The sequence below is a fragment of the Malaya genurostris genome, unplaced genomic scaffold (assembly GCF_030247185.1).
Source record: "Malaya genurostris strain Urasoe2022 unplaced genomic scaffold, Malgen_1.1 HiC_scaffold_12, whole genome shotgun sequence".
NCBI lineage: Eukaryota > Metazoa > Arthropoda > Insecta > Diptera > Culicidae > Malaya > Malaya genurostris.
In genome coordinates this window covers 84,430-109,605 of record NW_026682610.1, presented here as the reverse complement: position 1 = coordinate 109,605, position 25,176 = coordinate 84,430, and the positions used below count along the sequence as shown (strand labels likewise).

Genomic DNA, 25,176 nt, shown 5'->3' with positions numbered 1-25,176 from the left:
ACATCTAGAAGTGCCTTTTTGGGTGCCTTCATACAAAAATTTTTAAAATGTAAAAATATCTCTCATATGAGAACAACATTTACGTTTTCGACTATAACTTTTGAACGACCCGATAAATTTCGTTCAAAATTTCGTCAGAGTTAGCTAATAATATAACAAATCGAATGATCGCACATCTAGAAGTGCCTTTTTGGGTGCCTTCATACAAAAATTTTTAAAATGTAAAAATATCTCTCATATGAGAACAACATTTACGTTTTCGACTATAACTTTTGAACGATCCGATAAATTTCGTTCAAAATTTCGTCAGAGTAAGCTAATAATATAACAAATCGAATGATCGCACATCTAGAAGTGCCTTTTTGGATGCCTTCATACAAAAATTTTTAAAATGTAAAAATATCTCTCATATGAGAACAACATTTACGTTTTCGACTATAACTTTTGAACGATCCGATAAATTTCGTTCAAAATTTCGTCAGAGTAAGCTAATAATATAACAAATCGAATGATCGCAAATCTAGAAGTGCCTTTTTGGGTGCCTTCATACAAAAATTTTTAAAATGTAAAAATATCTCTCATATGAGAACAACATTTACGTTTTCGACTATAACTTTTGAACGACCCGATAAAATTCGTTCAAAATTTCGTCAGAGTTAGCTAATAATATAACAAATCGAATGATCGCACATCTAGAAGTGCCTTTTTGGATGCCTTCATACAAAAATTTTTAAAACGGAAAAATATCTCTCATATGAGAACAAAATTTACGTTTACGACTATAACTTTTGAACGACCCGATAAATTTCGTTCAAAATTTCGTCAGAGTTAGCAAATAATATAACAAATCGAATGATCGCAAATCTAGAAGTGCCTTTTTGGGTGCCTTCATACAAAAATTTTTAAAATGTAAAAATATCTCTCATATGAGAACAACATTTACGTTTTCGACTATAACTTTTGAACGATCCGATAAATTTCGTTCAAAATTTCGTCAGAGTAAGCTAATAATATAACAAATCGAATGATCGCACATCTAGAAGTGCCTTTTTGGATGCCTTCATACAAAAATTTTTAAAATGTAAAAATATCTCTCATATGAGAACAACATTTACGTTTTCGACTATAACTTTTGAACGATCCGATAAATTTCGTTCAAAATTTCGTCAGAGTAAGCTAATAATATAACAAATCGAATGATCGCAAATCTAGAAGTGCCTTTTTGGGTGCCTTCATACAAAAATTTTTAAAATGTAAAAATATCTCTCATATGAGAACAACATTTACGTTTTCGACTATAACTTTTGAACGATCCGATAAATTTCGTTCAAAATTTCGTCAGAGTAAGCTAATAATATAACAAATCGAATGATCGCACATCTAGAAGTGCCTTTTTGGATGCCTTCATACAAAAATTTTTAAAATGTAAAAATATCTCTCATATGAGAACAACATTTACGTTTTCGACTATAACTTTTGAACGATCCGATAAATTTCGTTCAAAATTTCGTCAGAGTAAGCTAATAATATAACAAATCGAATGATCGCAAATCTAGAAGTGCCTTTTTGGGTGCCTTCATACAAAAATTTTTAAAATGTAAAAATATCTCTCATATGAGAACAACATTTACGTTTTCGACTATAACTTTTGAACGACCCGATAAATTTCGTTCAAAATTTCGTCAGAGTTAGCTAATAATATAACAAATCGAATGATCGCACATCTAGAAGTGCCTTTTTGGGTGCCTTCATACAAAAATTTTTAAAATGTAAAAATATCTCTCATATGAGAACAACATTTACGTTTTCGACTATAACTTTTGAACGACCCGATAAATTTCGTTCAAAATTTCGTCAGAGTTAGCTAATAATATAACAAATCGAATGATCGCACATCTAGAAGTGCCTTTTTGGGTGCCTTCATACAAAAATTTTTAAAACGGAAAAATATCTCTCATATGAGAACAAAATTTACGTTTACGACTATAACTTTTGAACGACCCGATAAATTTCGTTCAAAATTTCGTCAGAGTTAGCAAATAATATAACAAATCGAATGATCGCACATCTAGAAGTGCCTTTTTGGATGCCTTCATACAAAAATTTTTAAAACGGAAAAATATCTCTCATATGAGAACAAAATTTACGTTTACGACTATAACTTTTGAACGACCCGATAAATTTCGTTCAAAATTTCGTCAGAGTTAGCTAATAATATAACAAATCGAATGATCGCACATCTAGAAGTGCCTTTTTGGGTGCCTTCATACAAAAATTTTTAAAATGTAAAAATATCTCTCATATGAGAACAACATTTACGTTTTCGACTATAACTTTTGAACGACCCGATAAATTTCGTTCAAAATTTCGTCAGAGTTAGCTAATAATATAACAAATCGAATGATCGCACATCTAGAAGTGCCTTTTTGGGTGCCTTCATACAAAAATTTTTAAAATGTAAAAATATCTCTCATATGAGAACAACATTTACGTTTTCGACTATAACTTTTGAACGATCCGATAAATTTCGTTCAAAATTTCGTCAGAGTAAGCTAATAATATAACAAATCGAATGATCGCACATCTAGAAGTGCCTTTTTGGATGCCTTCATACAAAAATTTTTAAAATGTAAAAATATCTCTCATATGAGAACAACATTTACGTTTTCGACTATAACTTTTGAACGATCCGATAAATTTCGTTCAAAATTTCGTCAGAGTAAGCTAATAATATAACAAATCGAATGATCGCACATCTAGAAGTGCCTTTTTGGATGCCTTCATACAAAAATTTTTAAAATGTAAAAATATCTCTCATATGAGAACAACATTTACGTTTTCGACTATAACTTTTGAACGATCCGATAAATTTCGTTCAAAATTTCGTCAGAGTAAGCTAATAATATAACAAATCGAATGATCGCAAATCTAGAAGTGCCTTTTTGGGTGCCTTCATACAAAAATTTTTAAAATGTAAAAATATCTCTCATATGAGAACAACATTTACGTTTTCGACTATAACTTTTGAACGATCCGATAAATTTCGTTCAAAATTTCGTCAGAGTAAGCTAATAATATAACAAATCGAATGATCGCACATCTAGAAGTGCCTTTTTGGATGCCTTCATACAAAAATTTTTAAAATGTAAAAATATCTCTCATATGAGAACAACATTTACGTTTTCGACTATAACTTTTGAACGATCCGATAAATTTCGTTCAAAATTTCGTCAGAGTAAGCTAATAATATAACAAATCGAATGATCGCAAATCTAGAAGTGCCTTTTTGGGTGCCTTCATACAAAAATTTTTAAAATGTAAAAATATCTCTCATATGAGAACAAAATTTACGTTTACGACTATAACTTTTGAACGACCCGATAAATTTCGTTCAAAATTTCGTCAGAGTTAGCTAATAATATAACAAATCGAATGATCGCACATCTAGAAGTGCCTTTTTGGGTGCCTTCATACAAAAATTTTTAAAATGTAAAAATATCTCTCATATGAGAACAACATTTACGTTTTCGACTATAACTTTTGAACGACCCGATAAATTTCGTTCAAAATTTCGTCAGAGTTAGCTAATAATATAACAAATCGAATGATCGCACATCTAGAAGTGCCTTTTTGGGTGCCTTCATACAAAAATTTTTAAAATGTAAAAATATCTCTCATATGAGAACAACATTTACGTTTTCGACTATAACTTTTGAACGATCCGATAAATTTCGTTCAAAATTTCGTCAGAGTAAGCTAATAATATAACAAATCGAATGATCGCACATCTAGAAGTGCCTTTTTGGATGCCTTCATACAAAAATTTTTAAAATGTAAAAATATCTCTCATATGAGAACAACATTTACGTTTTCGACTATAACTTTTGAACGATCCGATAAATTTCGTTCAAAATTTCGTCAGAGTAAGCTAATAATATAACAAATCGAATGATCGCAAATCTAGAAGTGCCTTTTTGGGTGCCTTCATACAAAAATTTTTAAAATGTAAAAATATCTCTCATATGAGAACAACATTTACGTTTTCGACTATAACTTTTGAACGACCCGATAAAATTCGTTCAAAATTTCGTCAGAGTTAGCTAATAATATAACAAATCGAATGATCGCACATCTAGAAGTGCCTTTTTGGATGCCTTCATACAAAAATTTTTAAAACGGAAAAATATCTCTCATATGAGAACAAAATTTACGTTTACGACTATAACTTTTGAACGACCCGATAAATTTCGTTCAAAATTTCGTCAGAGTTAGCAAATAATATAACAAATCGAATGATCGCAAATCTAGAAGTGCCTTTTTGGGTGCCTTCATACAAAAATTTTTAAAATGTAAAAATATCTCTCATATGAGAACAACATTTACGTTTTCGACTATAACTTTTGAACGATCCGATAAATTTCGTTCAAAATTTCGTCAGAGTAAGCTAATAATATAACAAATCGAATGATCGCACATCTAGAAGTGCCTTTTTGGATGCCTTCATACAAAAATTTTTAAAATGTAAAAATATCTCTCATATGAGAACAACATTTACGTTTTCGACTATAACTTTTGAACGATCCGATAAATTTCGTTCAAAATTTCGTCAGAGTAAGCTAATAATATAACAAATCGAATGATCGCAAATCTAGAAGTGCCTTTTTGGGTGCCTTCATACAAAAATTTTTAAAATGTAAAAATATCTCTCATATGAGAACAACATTTACGTTTTCGACTATAACTTTTGAACGATCCGATAAATTTCGTTCAAAATTTCGTCAGAGTAAGCTAATAATATAACAAATCGAATGATCGCACATCTAGAAGTGCCTTTTTGGATGCCTTCATACAAAAATTTTTAAAATGTAAAAATATCTCTCATATGAGAACAACATTTACGTTTTCGACTATAACTTTTGAACGATCCGATAAATTTCGTTCAAAATTTCGTCAGAGTAAGCTAATAATATAACAAATCGAATGATCGCAAATCTAGAAGTGCCTTTTTGGGTGCCTTCATACAAAAATTTTTAAAATGTAAAAATATCTCTCATATGAGAACAACATTTACGTTTTCGACTATAACTTTTGAACGACCCGATAAATTTCGTTCAAAATTTCGTCAGAGTTAGCTAATAATATAACAAATCGAATGATCGCACATCTAGAAGTGCCTTTTTGGGTGCCTTCATACAAAAATTTTTAAAATGTAAAAATATCTCTCATATGAGAACAACATTTACGTTTTCGACTATAACTTTTGAACGACCCGATAAATTTCGTTCAAAATTTCGTCAGAGTTAGCTAATAATATAACAAATCGAATGATCGCACATCTAGAAGTGCCTTTTTGGGTGCCTTCATACAAAAATTTTTAAAACGGAAAAATATCTCTCATATGAGAACAAAATTTACGTTTACGACTATAACTTTTGAACGACCCGATAAATTTCGTTCAAAATTTCGTCAGAGTTAGCAAATAATATAACAAATCGAATGATCGCACATCTAGAAGTGCCTTTTTGGATGCCTTCATACAAAAAATTTTAAAACGGAAAAATATCTCTCATATGAGAACAAAATTTACGTTTACGACTATAACTTTTGAACGACCCGATAAATTTCGTTCAAAATTTCGTCAGAGTTAGCTAATAATATAACAAATCGAATGATCGCACATCTAGAAGTGCCTTTTTGGGTGCCTTCATACAAAAATTTTTAAAATGTAAAAATATCTCTCATATGAGAACAACATTTACGTTTTCGACTATAACTTTTGAACGACCCGATAAATTTCGTTCAAAATTTCGTCAGAGTTAGCTAATAATATAACAAATCGAATGATCGCACATCTAGAAGTGCCTTTTTGGGTGCCTTCATACAAAAATTTTTAAAATGTAAAAATATCTCTCATATGAGAACAACATTTACGTTTTCGACTATAACTTTTGAACGATCCGATAAATTTCGTTCAAAATTTCGTCAGAGTAAGCTAATAATATAACAAATCGAATGATCGCACATCTAGAAGTGCCTTTTTGGATGCCTTCATACAAAAATTTTTAAAATGTAAAAATATCTCTCATATGAGAACAACATTTACGTTTTCGACTATAACTTTTGAACGATCCGATAAATTTCGTTCAAAATTTCGTCAGAGTAAGCTAATAATATAACAAATCGAATGATCGCACATCTAGAAGTGCCTTTTTGGGTGCCTTCATACAAAAATTTTTAAAATGTAAAAATATCTCTCATATGAGAACAAAATTTACGTTTACGACTATAACTTTTGAACGACCCGATAAATTTCGTTCAAAATTTCGTCAGAGTTAGCTAATAATATAACAAATCGAATGATCGCACATCTAGAAGTGCCTTTTTGGGTGCCTTCATACAAAAATTTTTAAAACGGAAAAATATCTCTCATATGAGAACAACATTTACGTTTACGACTATAACTTTTGAACGACCCGATAAATTTCGTTCAAAATTTCGTCAGAGTTAGCAAATAATATAACAAATCGAATGATCGCACATCTAGAAGTGCCTTTTTGGATGCCTTCATACAAAAATTTTTAAAACGGAAAAATATCTCTCATATGAGAACAAAATTTACGTTTACGACTATAACTTTTGAACGACCCGATAAATTTCGTTCAAAATTTCGTCAGAGTTAGCTAATAATATAACAAATCGAATGATCGCACATCTAGAAGTGCCTTTTTGGATGCCTTCATACAAAAATTTTTAAAACGGAAAAATATCTCTCATATGAGAACAAAATTTACGTTTACGACTATAACTTTTGAACGACCCGATAAATTTCGTTCAAAATTTCGTCAGAGTTAGCAAATAATATAACAAATCGAATGATCGCACATCTAGAAGTGCCTTTTTGGATGCCTTCATACAAAAATTTTTAAAACGGAAAAATATCTCTCATATGAGAACAAAATTTACGTTTACGACTATAACTTTTGAACGACCCGATAAATTTCGTTCAAAATTTCGTCAGAGTTAGCTAATAATATAACAAATCGAATGATCGCACATCTAGAAGTGCCTTTTTGGGTGCCTTCATACAAAAATTTTTAAAATGTAAAAATATCTCTCATATGAGAACAACATTTACGTTTTCGACTATAACTTTTGAACGACCCGATAAATTTCGTTCAAAATTTCGTCAGAGTTAGCTAATAATATAACAAATCGAATGATCGCACATCTAGAAGTGCCTTTTTGGATGCCTTCATACAAAAATTTTTAAAACGGAAAAATATCTCTCATATGAGAACAAAATTTACGTTTACGACTATAACTTTTGAACGACCCGATAAATTTCGTTCAAAATTTCGTCAGAGTTAGCAAATAATATAACAAATCGAATGATCGCACATCTAGAAGTGCCTTTTTGGATGCCTTCATACAAAAATTTTTAAAACGGAAAAATATCTCTCATATGAGAACAAAATTTACGTTTACGACTATAACTTTTGAACGACCCGATAAATTTCGTTCAAAATTTCGTCAGAGTTAGCTAATAATATAACAAATCGAATGATCGCACATCTAGAAGTGCCTTTTTGGGTGCCTTCATACAAAAATTTTTAAAATGTAAAAATATCTCTCATATGAGAACAACATTTACGTTTTCGACTATAACTTTTGAACGACCCGATAAATTTCGTTCAAAATTTCGTCAGAGTTAGCTAATAATATAACAAATCGAATGATCGCACATCTAGAAGTGCCTTTTTGGGTGCCTTCATACAAAAATTTTTAAAATGTAAAAATATCTCTCATATGAGAACAACATTTACGTTTTCGACTATAACTTTTGAACGATCCGATAAATTTCGTTCAAAATTTCGTCAGAGTAAGCTAATAATATAACAAATCGAATGATCGCACATCTAGAAGTGCCTTTTTGGATGCCTTCATACAAAAATTTTTAAAATGTAAAAATATCTCTCATATGAGAACAACATTTACGTTTTCGACTATAACTTTTGAACGATCCGATAAATTTCGTTCAAAATTTCGTCAGAGTAAGCTAATAATATAACAAATCGAATGATCGCACATCTAGAAGTGCCTTTTTGGGTGCCTTCATACAAAAATTTTTAAAATGTAAAAATATCTCTCATATGAGAACAAAATTTACGTTTACGACTATAACTTTTGAACGACCCGATAAATTTCGTTCAAAATTTCGTCAGAGTTAGCTAATAATATAACAAATCGAATGATCGCACATCTAGAAGTGCCTTTTTGGGTGCCTTCATACAAAAATTTTTAAAACGGAAAAATATCTCTCATATGAGAACAAAATTTACGTTTACGACTATAACTTTTGAACGACCCGATAAATTTCGTTCAAAATTTCGTCAGAGTTAGCAAATAATATAACAAATCGAATGATCGCACATCTAGAAGTGCCTTTTTGGATGCCTTCATACAAAAATTTTTAAAACGGAAAAATATCTCTCATATGAGAACAAAATTTACGTTTACGACTATAACTTTTGAACGACCCGATAAATTTCGTTCAAAATTTCGTCAGAGTTAGCTAATAATATAACAAATCGAATGATCGCACATCTAGAAGTGCCTTTTTGGATGCCTTCATACAAAAATTTTTAAAACGGAAAAATATCTCTCATATGAGAACAAAATTTACGTTTACGACTATAACTTTTGAACGACCCGATAAATTTCGTTCAAAATTTCGTCAGAGTTAGCAAATAATATAACAAATCGAATGATCGCACATCTAGAAGTGCCTTTTTGGATGCCTTCATACAAAAATTTTTAAAACGGAAAAATATCTCTCATATGAGAACAAAATTTACGTTTACGACTATAACTTTTGAACGACCCGATAAATTTCGTTCAAAATTTCGTCAGAGTTAGCTAATAATATAACAAATCGAATGATCGCACATCTAGAAGTGCCTTTTTGGGTGCCTTCATACAAAAATTTTTAAAATGTAAAAATATCTCTCATATGAGAACAACATTTACGTTTTCGACTATAACTTTTGAACGACCCGATAAATTTCGTTCAAAATTTCGTCAGAGTTAGCTAATAATATAACAAATCGAATGATCGCACATCTAGAAGTGCCTTTTTGGGTGCCTTCATACAAAAATTTTTAAAATGTAAAAATATCTCTCATATGAGAACAACATTTACGTTTTCGACTATAACTTTTGAACGACCCGATAAATTTCGTTCAAAATTTCGTCAGAGTTAGCTAATAATATAACAAATCGAATGATCGCACATCTAGAAGTGCCTTTTTGGGTGCCTTCATACAAAAATTTTTAAAATGTAAAATTAAGTGTAATATTAGAAATCGAATGATCACATTCGGCCCTGCGGACCTCGGTTATAAGGTTTTCACGGTGATTGCATAGCCTTTCTATATGAGAAAGGTAAAAATGTAAAATCAAAATTACAACTTCTTACTGCGTCTTCGAAAGGTCCCATCAATATCAGTAAATCCAGACTGCTGTTGATACAATAAGCCAATAAATGTTATAATTTTTATACAACAGTTCTTCCTTCTTGGTAAACATTTTCAGGATCACATTCAAAACACCAGGCGTTTTCTTATTAATTAATCCGGAGACGACGAACAGAATGCAACTAACTATCAGTTTCACGCGAAATCTGCGAAAAAAATGCGTTTTAAAATCATACTACAGTATTTTAAAAAATTTAGATTTTACCTTTAGCGTACAGATTTTCGTGTTGTTTGTTCAGGGTAAGTAACAGCATAACGAATAACATTTTCCTGGATCATCTTCAAAACATCGCGCGTTTCCTTTTCAATTAATCCAGAAATACGACGAGGAACAGAATGCAACTATCAGCTTGATGCGAAATCTGCGAAAAAATGCGTTTTAAAATCATACTACAGTATTTTAAAAAATTTAGATTTTACCTTTAGCGTATACAACATCTATTACCTTAACAAATCTTCGTTTTACTTGTTCAGGGTAAGTAAAAGCATCATGAATAACATTTTCCAGGAGCATCATCAAACCACCGCGCGTTTCCTCATAAAATAATCCTGAAATAATCATCTAGAAGTGCCTTTTTGGGTGCCTTCATACAAAAATTTTTAAAATGGAAAAATATCTCTCATATGAGAACAAAATTTACGTTTTCGACTATAACTTTTGAACGACCACTAACCAGAATTTTGCATTGATAAACTTAACACAATGTTGAAGAGTTTCACTTATAGAATGGGTTCGGTAGAGTAGAATATATTTATAATTTGTATTTAGTCCAATTAATCGAAAGTTCGTAAAAAAATTATGCTTAAGCAGCATACTAAGCATACTGAACAGTTCGTTTTAAAAAAAATACTCATACTTGAATATTCACCCGACACAACAGAACAAACTTTTCTTGTTGGGGAAGATGAAATAAACCCACCCCGAAGCAATATACACATCTTGCTTTTCTCAGAAGTTCCCAATTTTTTTAAAGAAATTTTGATGAAACTGAAAATTTGTCACGAAAGTAGATTACTGTAAAATTTTCGTAACAATGGTTCAATCATATTTGACCAATTATGTCTGTTATACGTGTGCGCCAAATAATTTTATTAATGATCTAGTATTCTTTTCTTTAACGGCCGAACACTTATGCAACTCGTTATGCGCCAAATACCTATTGATGATCTAGCAATCATTGACGACTGTTTTAACAGAAAATTCCATTCTCCATACAAAACTACTTTATGGATTTTTCCCACTTTTCCGGCAATTTTTTCTAATTTTTTTGATGTACGAACCCGGTGGGGGTAAAACTGATCACATCTGTTTTACTCCACCTAGTGGTGTAATGATGCCTTTCTCATATCAATCATACTATCATATATAATACTGTGGTATTCTTCAAAATAATTTTCTCCGATTCTTAAAAGAATAACCGAAATCGGTTTGTTTGACCGTCTACTGATAAAAACTATCAATTGGAAAAGATTTGAGGTCGATTTAGAAAATTTCAGTGATGGTATACAATTTTTAACCCACTTTACCTAATATTTCCGGATCCGGAAGTCGGATCCGCATGAAATTCAGGAATTACGTATGGGACCACAGGACCTTCCGTTTGAAGCTAAGTTTGTGAAAATCGGTCACGCCATCTATGAGAAAAGTTACAACATATATTTTCTTTTTTTGCACATTTTACTCCATAACTCCCGAACCGGAACTCGGATCCAAATAATATTCAGGAATTTTTTATGGGACCTCAAGACCTTTCATTTGAATCTAAGTTTGTGAAAATCGGTTCAGCCATCTCCGAGAAAAGTTAGTGCACTTATTTTCTCAATTTTTTGCATATTTTACCCCATAATTCCGGAAACGGAAGTCGGATCCAAATAATATTCAGGAATTTTGTATGGGACCACAAGACCTTTCATTTGAATCTAAGTTTGTGAAAATCGGTTCAGCCATCTCCGAGAAAAGTTAGTGCAAAAAAACGTTACATACACACAGACATTTTGCGTACTCGACGAACTGAGTCGAATGGTATATGACACTCGGCCCTCCGGGCCTCGGTTCAAAAGTCGGTTTGCACAGTGATTGCATAACCTTTCTATATGAGAAAGGCAAAAAGAATCATGTAAATCTGTCCATCCGTTCTTACGTGATGCGATTACAAAGAATGATCTCTGCATTTATATATATATATATATATATATATATATATATATATATATATATATATATATATATATATATATATATATATATATATATATATATATATATATATATATATTTGTATAACTTAAGAGTTGAAATCGTCATACAGTCGTTTGACCATACAGTTAATGTTATTTAAATGCTCTGTTGATTCTGTAAAGAAAAATAAACAATCATTATAAAATCACATATTATATTTATATATTTAAAAACTGACCAATTCTCGGCAGCGAAGCCAGCTTTATCCTGCGTCTTATTTGACGCCCGAAAGTCAGAAAGTTCCGTCCCATTTTTCGTAACTTTATCAAATCCTTTTTCTAAAAATAAATCGATATGAATTACTTAAATTTCAAAATTTAATACAGCTACTTACAATTTGATCCGAATCAAATTGTTGCAGCCGTTTCCGCTGCTGTTTTTGCCGTTGTTGTGGCCGTTGTTGTGGCTGTTGTTGCCGTTGTTGTTGCCGTTGTTGTGGCCGTTGTTGTGGCTGTTGTTGCCGTTGTTGTGGCTGCTGTTGCCGTTTTCGCGGTTGTTGCTGTTGTTGCTGTTGCGGTTCTTGTGGCTGTTGAAGCATCTGTAGCGGAAGTGGCTGTTGCAACCATTGATGTTGCTGCAGCCATGGCTGTTGCTGCTGCTGCAGCCATGGTTGTTGCTGCTGCTGCAGCCAGTGCCACTGTTGCCACGGATGCACTGGCTGCATTTGCAGAAGCGGTTGATAAAAAGGTTGTGCTTGTAGGTGATGTTGAAATAATTGATAATCCATTGGTGTTGGTGGTGTTGGTGTTGGTGGTGGTGGTGTTGGTGGTGGTGGTAGTGGTGGTGTTGGTGGTGGTGGTAGTGTTGGTGTTGGTCTTGGTGTTGGTGGTGTTGGTGTTGGTGGTGGTGGTAGTGTTGGTGTTGGTGTTGGTGTTGGTGGTGTTGGTGTTGATGACATTTTTCTATAATATAATATATATTTTTCTATAATATAAATTTTCACCAATCGCACTGTAATACCGTAACCAGAAGTCGGATCTGGATCAACTTTTCGGGGATTTTTTAAAGAGTTTTAAGACCTTTTATTTGCTTCTTAGTTTGTGAAAGTTGGTCAAGAAATTTCCGAGAAAATTCATTGCATATATTTTCATAAATTTTCACATATTTCCTTGTAATTCCGGAACCAGAAGTGGGATCCAAATAAAACTCAGGAAAGTTGTAAAAGGCTATAAGACTTTCATTTAAATCTAAGTTTGTTAAAATCGGTTCAGCCATCTTTGAGAAACGTGTGTGACTATTTTTTTCCTTTTTTGGTGCATATCACCCTGTAACTCCGGAACCGGAAGTCGGATTCTTATGAAACTCAGGAACTTTGTATCGGACTTCAAGACCTTTCATTTGAACCCAAGTTCGTGAAAATCGATTTGGCCATGTCCAAGAAAAGTAAGTGAGATCCTTTTTGCAGTTTTTGATCACTATTTCCAATTCTTCCGAGACCGGATTCAGATAAACGGAATAGCCAAAGTTGGTTCGTTTACTACCAACAAATATGACCTACAAATTGGAACAGTTTTGAACGTAGTTAAACCTGTACCTACTATCTCATACTCTATTTCGATTAAATCAATTAAACGAAATCTAACAAACGAAACGAACCTGCGTTTTTGTTACTTCTGCATATGTAAGTCAAGCTAAACAGCATAAAACATGTAATAGGATTATTATTTTTATTATTATTATTATTATTATTATTATTACTATTATTATTTTATTGGTTGTACGACAATCTCTCGAAAACCATTTCCCAGAAAAGAAAGCAACGAAGTATTTTCCCCAGAATGTACCATTCTCCAGAAAACCATAGTCACGAAGGTATCAATTAGTAGAAAGACATACAACAGAATGTACCATTCCCCAGAATACCATCTCCCAGAAGAAGCAAATACCTAGAAACTGTTTCCCCATAATGGAAAATAATACAGAAACAACATAGGAACAGATCTTTTACCAAAAAAGCATCTACTAAAATCAGGCGCGTATACATGGGGGGAGAGATTAAACCCCCCTCCGAAACTTAAGAAATTATTAGGGGATACAGGAGTTAGACCGGACACGTTGTTAAACTGGACAGCTGAAATATCTTATCAACCTGCTAATATTTTAATTCATAGATTGACTTTGTAAACGCGCTTGGAGATGACGCGGTAGAAATGATTTCGATAAAAATCCAGTTTTAATGGATGTTTTTACAATTTCTAAAAATTGTCCGATTTAGCCCCGGTCTCCCCAATATTATGAAAACACACCCCGAATTTTTTTTCTGGGTACGCGCCTGACTAGAACGAACCAGTCCAACGAAAATAATTTTCGCGAAAATTTCGTGAATACTCATTAACTGTAAATTCCAAGGCAACTATACTTATTTCAAGCTATGTTAGTCTGAAAAAGAGGGTTCTGAAAATAACGAGTTTGATAAAAAATAATCAAATTATATAACGGGTATGGAATCATTTAGCTATATTTATTTAAATTCAAACATAGCTTCTTTAAATTGGGTATTTGTTTCTGCATATAGTTTATAGTAGCAAGCTAACCTTTCGTCGTTAATTCGGTCTAGTGATAAATAGCACACTACCATTTTATATAATTATTTTATTCAATGCTTACACAATATTCTGTTCGTCATAGATGATTCAGGTCAAGACGGCCGAAGGCCGCGAGTGCGCCGGCGACCTGCCGTCGGAAGCGCCGGCCACTGCGGGGGGGCAGCGCCCCCGCAGAAATCACCTCTGTCTAGTTGGGTGCGTTTGCCCGGATTACCCAAAGCTAGGAGCTATCCCTCAGTTAAGTCCGAACGAGCGGCAGCGAGGTCGAACAGCAGGTTATTAAAAACGATGAGGCGTAGCCGCATTAGACCTTTCAAAATCGCAGTAAATTAGAACAAATTCTATTAAGCAGCATGTTGATCTGTTAACCAAATAACTATTATGCCAAATAACCATCATGCCAAACGATATTATACCAATAATACTGTTTTAGCAACTAATGCCTTCGAGTGTATGGTTTTCTGGACTTTGGTACATTCTGGGATTTTTTTTCTGGATTTTCTTACTTTCTAGAGTTTGTATTTCTGGAGATTAGTACTTTCTGGGCAATAAATTTCTGGGGAAAAAGCTTCGGTTTTTTATGTTCTGGAGAATGGTTTTCGGGGAAATGTTATAGAACCTATTTTATTATTATTGACATCACTACACAACGTGTACGAAATAGAACAAATCACGCCTTGTTCGTTTTATGTTTTCTTCTTCTTTCCGTGTTGTACATATTGTCACTCTATATGGCGATTTGAAAACTTTGACACTCATCGCCCTGCAACTGCGGAACCGGATGAAATTTCACAGTAGGTTTAAAAACAGTATGAACTTTATAATTCAAATCAAGATTTGTCAAAATCGGTTCAAGCATCGCAGAGAAATCGAAGTGAATTTAGTTTAAGGAGTTTTTCTTCTCCACTTTCGGTGCTCTCGGAACAGGAAAAGAGGGGACCAGTAGTGCCGAATTAAGTTTTCATGCCCACAAACTAACAAACTCTGCAAACTAGAAGAATTTATCAGGCAGTTTTACCTGTTTTTAACCATTGTTCGTGTAAAAATACTTATAAAATTGGTAATTACTCACTTATCACGCATTAGTTCCGAAACCGGAAGTCGGATCCTGATAAAATAATCCACAAATGTTTAGGATATTATAAGACCTTTCATTTGAATTTCAGTTTGCAAAAAACGGTTGAGTTGTTTCAGAGATAATTGAGTGTAAACTTTTTCTCAAATTTTCACATATTACCATATAACTCCGGAACCGGAAGTCACATACACATACACACACACACACACGGACACATACACACACACACACACAGACATTTGCTCAGTTCGTCGAGCTGAGTCGAATGGTATATAACACTATGGGTCTCCGAGGCTCCGTTCGAAAGTCGGTTTTTCCAGCAATTCTAATACCTTTCTATAGAGAAAGGCAAAAAGCAGACGTGCTGGTAAAGCAGAAGTGCTGGTAAAGCAGACACTTATGCCTACATGCTACGGCACGACCAGCCAAATCGTCTAAGACGTTCCGCTGATGCGTTTCGCATCGGGTCGCGTTACGTTACAAATGATGGAACCAATCTACCAAGAACTGGGACGACGGGTTCGCACGAATAGGTGGAACCCAAATTGTGTATCTGAAAGCAATCCATTTGTCTTGACCCAATTATCTAAACGGAAGAGAATCATTTTCTCCAACATTTTCCGAATACAGGAAAGCATAGCAATCTGTCGATACGAATTGTGATCGGAGGCTGTTTTCCCAGGTTTTTGAATGGTGATAATATTACCCTCGAGAAACTTGTTGAATAAATTACATAGATATTCATTTTATCGTATTAACCTCCCCTCGACACCGGGAATTGAAGTTGTCTCTCGCCTAATTAATATTAATTAGGCGAGAGACAACTTCAATTCCCGGTGTCGAGGGGAGGTTAATACGATAAAATGAATAACACTTTTTGATCCCTAAAAGTACCCCTCCATAAGAGTCTTCTCGATCCAGGCGGATTATGTTGAAATTATGGAAGTCGAGGTTGATGTTAGAAGTCAGCCAAGTTTCACTCAAGGAGAATACATCGCAGTTACGAGTATGTATTAAGTGTTTGAAAGAATCAAGTTTTGGGATGATACTTCTGCAATTCCACTGAAGCACAATGATCATATTTTCGATTATCATTGGTAAATTATCCATCAAAAGATACAATTGCTGCAAGGAGGGGCCATTGTTCAGTAGAGCAGTTAGGAGGCTTTTTAGAGGATCAAAAATATTGAAGGCTGATAATATCCAGCTAATATCCACGATATCATAAAATTTCAATAATCCAGTGTTTGTTTGATTTTCTGGTTGTGATTTGGGGTCATTCGTGTTTTTAAGCCCCTGGAAGTGCTGGGTTATAGGGTAAAGTATATTAAATATTGTGAACTAACAATAGGATTTTTTATTTAGTATAAATAGTACGTTTTTTTTTTCAGAATGGCTAGATTTCAGGTAAGTTTTTCAATTTCTCAAAAAGAAAAATTTATATCATACTGTGCCCAAAAGTACGGTATGAATTGGTTCGAGAAAGAGTTCTCGCACGATAATGAAGTGTTCAAAGTGTTGGGTATAAAATGCAACCAAAAAAATCGCTTCAAAGTATTAAACTTGCGAAATAAATTGAAGAAAGAACTTCAAGCAAGTTTTAATACTTCCATCCCGAAGAAGCCAACTGAACGCGTTTCCATTTGCATGGATGCGAGTACGTTGGTCAGGGATATACAAATATTTTCTGAGAGCGTTACTGCAAACATATCAGAAAATATTGTTCAAACAAGCAACGCCAATCAAGATTTTGAGGAAACGGCTATAGTTGGTAATATTTCATTCCCAAAGAAGCCAACTGAAAGTTCTTCCATTTTCATGGAAGCAAATACGTTGGCCAGGGATATGCAAATATTCTCTAAAAGTGTCACTGCATGTGTATCAGACATTTTTATTGAGACAACCAACGCCAATCAAAATCAAGATTTTGATGACATGGCTTTAGTTGCCATCGACGCTGCTACTAAGCGATTTGAAAAAGTCTCGATGACCTCTAGTCATATTGATGACATGAACGCTATGTTCGAAGAGAGTGATTTCAGTGAGCCATTCACACAGGAAATGGCCACAACACTCAAAAACGAACCTATGCGTCCATGCACTGTTTTGAATAACAGTGAAAAAAAAGGCGGGTGAGTAATGTCAGAGACATAACTGGATGTCGTTAATACGAAAAAACGACACGCTCCCATCACTTTTCCGAATATCAGTTAGTTGATTGATTGTATGAATTGTGCAAGCTTTACTCTTTTTCACTAATAGAATTTGAAGCGATACACCTACATTAAAGTACAGATTAGTTACATTAAACAGCTACTATTCTACAACTATATATTCCAAACTTGAAACAATTCCTTTTTAATTTGCTAATATAGGAAGCTAGGTACGACAAATTTGTAGTTTATTTTTATTGAAGCTATGAAGTTCGAAGATATCTGATTCTTCTCGAAATTTCAGTACGAGACAATTGCAATGGCCTGGTCTGAAATGTATCTACGATCTTCGGTATGCAAGAGTGATTCTAATAATAATAATGATAGTAATAATAATAATAATACAGATTAACCTGTATATATGGCAACCCTGTTTCGCATGGCATATTTTCACACGACCCCATACTAGTATAAAGATGTGTTCAACATCATCACTTTCGCTTTCGCATTGCCGTTCGTAATTGAATGTGTTAGTGACGGTACAAATCTGTTTTTCTACCTGTTTTCGGAGCCATCGTTCTGACGGTGTCTCGTACGTACAGAGTAGCTGCTTTAACTTAAATGACGCTATTTCTCACATCACATTTCCTTTTATACGTGCTAGTGGTAGCACGGTAGGACGTCCCCTTTGTTAGAATTTCTTTCCTATACGCAGAACGGGAAACAGTGAAACGATATAAAAGAGAGAGTTAGCAGAGCGGCAGCCAGTAATACTGAATGGGTCGTCGAGCTGCTAGCAGCATGTTGTGGAGGAACAATTAAGGGCAAGGTAAAGTCCCGCTCAAACCGTGCTGGTCTGAAGTGCCCAGTTGGCGGCAGAATCCATCGTTTGCCTCGGAAGGGGAACTACGCCGAGCGTGTCAGTGCTGGTGCATTGGTCTATCTGGCGGCAGTGATGGAGTACTTGGTTGCCGAAGTGTTGGAGTTGACCGGTAACGCTGCCCATGACAACGAAAACGAAAATCATCCCTCGCCATCTGCAGCTGGCCATCCGTTGAAAACCCCGTCCTTTTCAGGATGACCACATCACTGTGATAAAGAAATATTTAGAATAGCTTTAAGTTTAGCCAGTTCTGATACGCCTGGAAAGTAGAATGCGCAAATCAAGTGGAAACATTTGTTCTAACAATTTTTGTTTTCGGCCGCATACTAAAGTAATCGCGACAAAAATACATATTGATCTGTGGCAAATCTGTTTCGCACGACATATTTGTAAACTAGTATAAAGATGTGTTCAAAATCATCACTTTCGCTTTCGCATTGCCGTTCGTAATTCAATGTGTTAGTGACGGTGCAAATTATTTTAACTCCCATCTTGATGAATCTTTTGGTAGGAAATATTGAGATCTGAGATGGTTCTCGTGTGTGTCTTGTTTCGGCAATGGGCCTTGCTGGACTTTTTGGCTGCCTTTTTCGGTGTCATTGTGCTGACGGTGTCTCGTGCATTCATATCGGGAAACAATGAGACGACAGGTCCTCGATGTTGCTGTCGTGTGTCTTGTTTCGGGAAGAATTGCTCAGCAAATGATAGGAAAAGTGAACCATTCAACTTTTATATGGATGCTCTTGTATAGATACAGACATCTCGCGTTCTGATTGGCTGGTGCTGTCATGGGTTAAATCAAACAGGTTTTTCAATAGTGTACTATTGAAAAACTTCAATATTGTTGTGATACACGTTCAAGTTGAAGATTTTCGATTCTAATGGTAGTTAGATTATATAAATCCTTCTACAGATCACTGAGCTATGAGCTTTCAAAATACGAGAAAGGCAAACGCGCCATATGAATTATCCTCTTTGATACTCGTTTATACCAAACATTTCAGAAAAGTTTCATTGTGAACTATTTAAGAATATGTCACACAACTGAAAGTTTTATCATAAAATTGTGATCATATTTCCGATGGCATGTAGCAAGAATTATGTTGATTCGTTAGATATAACAGGAGATATTCACGATCAAAAACTTATCACTCTCTCAGAGGGTAAATTTTGAAAAGGCGCCCCATAGTAAAGTAAGTCGTATTCACGACAAAAAAGAGGCAATGTCTAATAGAGATAATCGAGAATTGCCATTCCTTATGAGCGACTTCTACGATTCTGGAGAAAGACGCTACTGGACAAGAGAGCAATTTAATAAAGTTATCAACCTTGAAACATCAAAGTTGATTCGATATAAGCAAGGGCATGCTCAAAGAATGAAATTGAAGACCCTTGCAGAACAAATTGCATTTAGCACGTATCACGATTTGATACGCCATCCGAATGCAACCTGTAAAGCGTACATTAAAGACATAAAAGATTATGTCCCAATGAAAAAAAATGTACGAACAATTAAAATATTTGCTCGTTGCATGTTCCCTACATGTAAACGATTTATATTCATTGCAACTTTCGCAACTAAGGGCCACACCGCAATTGAGTTCAAAATACTCCATGACATGGAGGTTATGCATCATTCCAAAAATATGGTGTCCCAAATGCGTGGCAAGGAACGAGTAATCGTTCAAGAAGATATGTTAAAAACTATTCCTCGTTTATATATTCGTGAGCAAGCACGAAATTTAGCGGAAACTGAGGAATTCAAAGTTGATTTGAACCTAAGAAAACGCGTATCGGATGGCACAGCGAGACAAATTGTCAGTGAAGCCAGACTAAAGTTACGATACGATAAAGATGTTTTCCTAGCGTTGATGAAAATGGTCGACGAACGTGTTTGCTCTATACTTAGTTTGCAATACCGACCATGCAACATCATACTGATGAAAAAAGAGCAGTTAAATTTAATTCTGGCAATAACATCTAGAGATGGGCCTCTGGACTTCCATCTCGATGCAACTGGCACTAGATGGTACTCTATAAAAAACCACATGATGCTACTGTACAGCATGGTAGCAGATATTAAAATAGTGGAAACAGACAAAAATGCCAAACCGTTTCCTATTGCCAGTTTTTTTACTGAAGACCATCATACATCAAATATAGAACTGAATTTGAGGTCTATAGTAAAATTCTGTGCTAGTAATTCCACCAGAAAATGTTCATCATTTATTAGAACGATTACAACTGATTTCTCACTAGCTGAAATCAATGCTGTTGTACAATCGTTCAATATGATGACATTAACGGAATATATCCGAAATTGCGAACAATGGATCCGCGATATTAAGGATAGCAAACCAGTTGAACATGTTATTGTGAAACTGTGCAGTTCACATATAACTAAACTGATGTATAAAGATATTGACAAGTACATTGGAAAAGAGAAGCCAGAAAATCGAATTTGCAGAATTGCTTTGGCTTCACTTTTCAATGTTAAAGAGATAAATGTAATCTACCATTTATTGAAATTATTATTCCGATTTTTGATCGTTGATACGCCCAACAAAAAACATAAGGCATATGATACATTGGCTACTGAGTTCAATTTAACGAAGGATCCAATGTTTGAAGAGTACAACGACAATAAAAACTTGTTTGGTAATGATAATGGTAATGATATTGAACAAACACAATACAAAACCATTTATGAATCAAGTCCGTTCTATCAGAAAGGACTTGAAATATACAAAAATACATTGTATGAAGAAGGCATTGTTGAATTTACAGATGATAACGTAATGAATAACTTCATTACTGTTATTTTAAAAAAGTATATTGCGTATTTACCGCTTTGGACTCCAGTTTTGACTGCCAAAGATTTTAAGGGTATGACGCTTAAAGAACAACAAAAAATGAATCGTGCCAATAATGGAGTGATTGAAGGGTATCACCGTATAATCAAAGCTTATATCGACGAATGTAAGTTTATCGGTGATACACCGCGAGTTAGAATTGATGATTACATAATTCATGTTCACGATGAATTAATAAAGGATATGATCATCCAATTCAACCTTAATATACCTGCAAGCTGTAACTCAAAAATGATTCGAAATAAAACAAAAAACGTTTTGTCGAACAAGAAGTCTGAGCTGCAGGTTACATCAACTCCATTATCAACAAAAAATAAAAAGATATCTACTCTCCAAACCAAACGTCGAATGCAGAAAACTTTGATGTTCAGTCAAAGTTCAAATTCGTCTATGAGTAGTACTGAAAAGAGTAAAAGTGCATGGCAACTTTCAGACCTGCGTAAGGCAAAAGAAAGTTTCAAAAAAGGCACAAGCAAAAGGAAGTTACCTTTTTGCGAAAAGGAATTACAAAGCATCGAGCTTATGGAGAAATATTGGTCAAGTGATGAAAACTTGACACCTATCGGGAAAAAAAATCGACTAAACGATTTAAGCCCGATCATGGAACTCGAAGAGCTAGAAAAAGACGAAGATATCAAAGAAAACATCCGGCTCAACAATTTAAGCATAAAGCTTGAAGAGCCACAAGATATCGAAGCAAATATCCTTGAAGAGCCGGAAAATGATTCAAGTATTTTCAGAGGATTCGATGAATCCTCCGAAGAATTGTTTAAAGGCACAAAAAGTTTCATAAAAGAACTGAAAAAAAATATTTTACCCAATGGATTAATGAAAGATCCTGCCTATTATTACATAACTAGAAACAGTTATTGTAATCACGTTAAAGTGGCACTAGTTAATGGCGATTATCTCAACTATAGCGACCTAAAGACATTGATAACTGACGATAGTTGGCTATCCAATTTCTTGGTCGACTTTTGTGTGCGGTTATTGTGCAAGATGTATCATCCAAATGCATACATATTATGCTGCGATTTTACACCTTCGCTGTTTGGATTTCAATCTATGGAGCCCATAAATGTTCGGCGGCTTTGTTCTAGACTCATAGATTCTGAAATCACTATTTTACCAATGCTGAATAATTCCCACTTCACTGTCAGCATTATCAATAAAAAAGAAATGGTTTTCATTTTCTATGACTCAATGAAAAATGACTCAATGAAAAAGTCTAGACAAATGTATTTGAAGTTCTTGAAAACTTTAAAATCAATAAAGCTCATGAAGACTCTTGAAGATAAGGAAGTCATTATGAAGGCTATCGAATTCATTGAGAAACTAAAACCAGTTGAAAAGAACTGTCATCAGCAGTCAGATACCTCGAGTTGCGGTGTTCATGTCTTGAATAACATAGAGCTTGAACTCACCGACAAGGAAATGCACAGGACAAATTTCTGTCCTAAAACATTAAGAAAACATTTTCTACAAACCATCATGATAAACTCTGATAATGTAGAAAACATGTGCGCAGGATGTGGTGTAATTGAAGAGTGGTCTTCTTTTACTAGCATTTCCGATAGCTCGCGTTCTTGCAAGCAAGATATATGGGTACTCTGCGAAGGCTGTAACAGATGGTGGCATACAAGGTGTGCGAAACTCCCAAACTATGGGTTGCAATATGTTTCATTTTTTTGCAAAATGTGCAAAAACACGGAATATGAATTTGAACCCAACTTGAACACTTTAAAACATCATTTGAAGATGTTTGATTCAACTGGTACATTGGCTTAAGACTTCGTATATGAACAGTAGAAAAGCTACATTACAGCTAATACTTTCATAATACAAGTGGCGAAATGTAAACCATGATTGAAGAAGCTAAATTTTAGCTATATTCTCTGTAGTTAGTTTTTTGTGTAAGCCCATAGTATCCCCATAGTATTCCTTAATCCCTTATAATTCCTGTATTCTAATCCATGCATGTAACTCCGCCAGTAAAGCAGTTCTCAATAGAAAATACAGTGTCCTATTGGTAGGAAGTGTATTATCCAAATGCTATTGAAAATTGTATCTGCCGGTCACAAGCCCGGATAAAGGAGGAGTGATGCTTTATATTCACTACTAACTGGCTGAACTTGATGATAAGCTTTTTTATTTTTAATGTATTTCGATGTCCTAGGAACGCTTACCAAGGCTGCACATGTTGCGTTGATGTCTGAATATACCAACATCGAAACCAGATTTCGCATCAAGTTGATAGTTGCATTCTGTTCCTCGTCGTATTTCTGGATTAATTTAAAAGGAAACGCGCGATGTTTTGAAGATGATTCAGGAAAATGTTATTCGTTATGCTGAACAAACAACACGAAAATCTGTGACGGCAATGGATGTTGTATACGCTAAAGGTAAAATCTAAATTTTTTGTAATACTGTGGTATTTTAAACCGCATTTTTTCGCAGATCTCGCGTGAAGCTGATAGTTGCATTCTGTTCGTCGTCGTATTTCAGGATTATTTTAAAAGGAAACCGCGCGATGGTTTGAAGATGATCCCGGAAAATGTTATTCGTTATGCTGTTACTTACCCTGAACAAACAACACGAAAATCTGTTACGGCAATGGATGTTGTATACGCAGAAGATAAAATCTAAATTTTTTAAAATACTGTAGTATGATTTTAAAACGCATTTTTTTCGCAGATTTCGCGTGAAGCTGATAGTTGCATTCTGTTCGTCGTCTCCGGATTAATTAATAAGGAAACACGTAGTGTTTTGAATGTGTTCCTGAAAATGTTTACCAGCAAGGAAGATCTGTTGTATGAAAAATTATCAGAGTTATTGGTTTATTGTACCAACAGCAGTTCGGATTTACTGATACTGATGGAACCTTTCGGAGACGCAGTAAGAAGTTGTAACTTTATTTTGCATTTTTATCTAGAAAAAGCTATTCAATCACCGTGAAAAACTTTTACCCGAAACCCGGAGGGTCAAATCATTTGATTTGTAATATTACTATAACTCTGGTCAAATTTTGAACGAAATTTATCGGGTCGTTCAAAAGTTATAGTCGAAAACGTAAATTTGTTTCTCATATGAGAGATATTTTTACATTTTAAAAATTTTTGTATGAAGGCACCCAAAAAAGCACTTCTAGATGTGCGATCATTCGATTTGTTATATTATTAGCTAACTCTGACGAAATTTTGAACGAAATTTATCGGGTCGTTCAAAAGTTATAGTCGAAAACGTAAATGTTGTTCTCATATGAGAGATATTTTTACATTTTAAAAATTTTTGTATGAAGGCACCCAAAAAGGCACTTCTAGATGTGCGATCATTCGATTTGTTATATTATTAGCTAACTCTGACGAAATTTTGAACGAAATTTATCGGGTCGTTCACAAGTTATAGTCGAAAACGTAAATTTGTTTCTCATATGAGAGATATTTTTACATTTTAAAAATTTTTGTATGAAGGCACCCAAAAAAGCACTTCTAGATGTGCGATCATTCGATTTGTTATATTATTAGCTAACTCTGACGAAATTTTGAACGAAATTTATCGGGTCGTTCAAAAGTTATAGTCGAAAACGTAAATGTTGTTCTCATATGAGAGATATTTTTACATTTTAAAAATTTTTGTATGAAGGCACCCAAAAAGGCACTTCTAGATGTGCGATCATTCGATTTGTTATATTATTAGCTAACTCTGACGAAATTTTGAACGAAATTTATCGGGTCGTTCAAAAGTTATAGTCGAAAACGTAAATGTTGTTCTCATATGAGAGATATTTTTACATTTTAAAAATTTTTGTATGAAGGCACCCAAAAAGGCACTTCTAGATGTGCGATCATTCGATTTGTTATATTATTAGCTA

At 34.1% G+C, this 25,176-nt stretch overlaps 1 protein-coding gene across 1 annotated transcript; it reads right to left on the bottom strand.

The window, feature by feature from the left end:
- Positions 1 to 11,818: 11,818 nt before the first annotated feature.
- On the bottom strand, positions 11,819 to 12,499 carry LOC131439922 (putative mediator of RNA polymerase II transcription subunit 21). Its single transcript, XM_058611026.1, has 3 exons — positions 12,107 to 12,499; positions 11,951 to 12,050; positions 11,819 to 11,886 (listed from the first exon to the last, which is right to left on the bottom strand). Exons 1-3 carry the CDS (start codon positions 12,497 to 12,499, stop codon positions 11,819 to 11,821), a joined length of 561 nt encoding a protein of 186 aa, XP_058467009.1.
- Positions 12,500 to 25,176: the final 12,677 nt, after the last annotated feature.

Bases quoted from the DNA above. Each gene is read 5' to 3' on its own strand.
- LOC131439922 (XM_058611026.1), bottom strand. From the start codon at position 12,499: ATGGATTATCAATTATTTCAACATCACCTACAAGCACAACCTTTTTAT. The intron at 12,051-12,106 runs GTAAGTAGCTGT...ATTTATTTTTAG, and splicing joins AATTTGATTCGGATCAAATT to AAAAAGGATTTGATAAAGTT. The intron at 11,887-11,950 runs GTCAGTTTTTAA...TTTTCTTTACAG, and splicing joins GGCTTCGCTGCCGAGAATTG to AATCAACAGAGCATTTAAAT.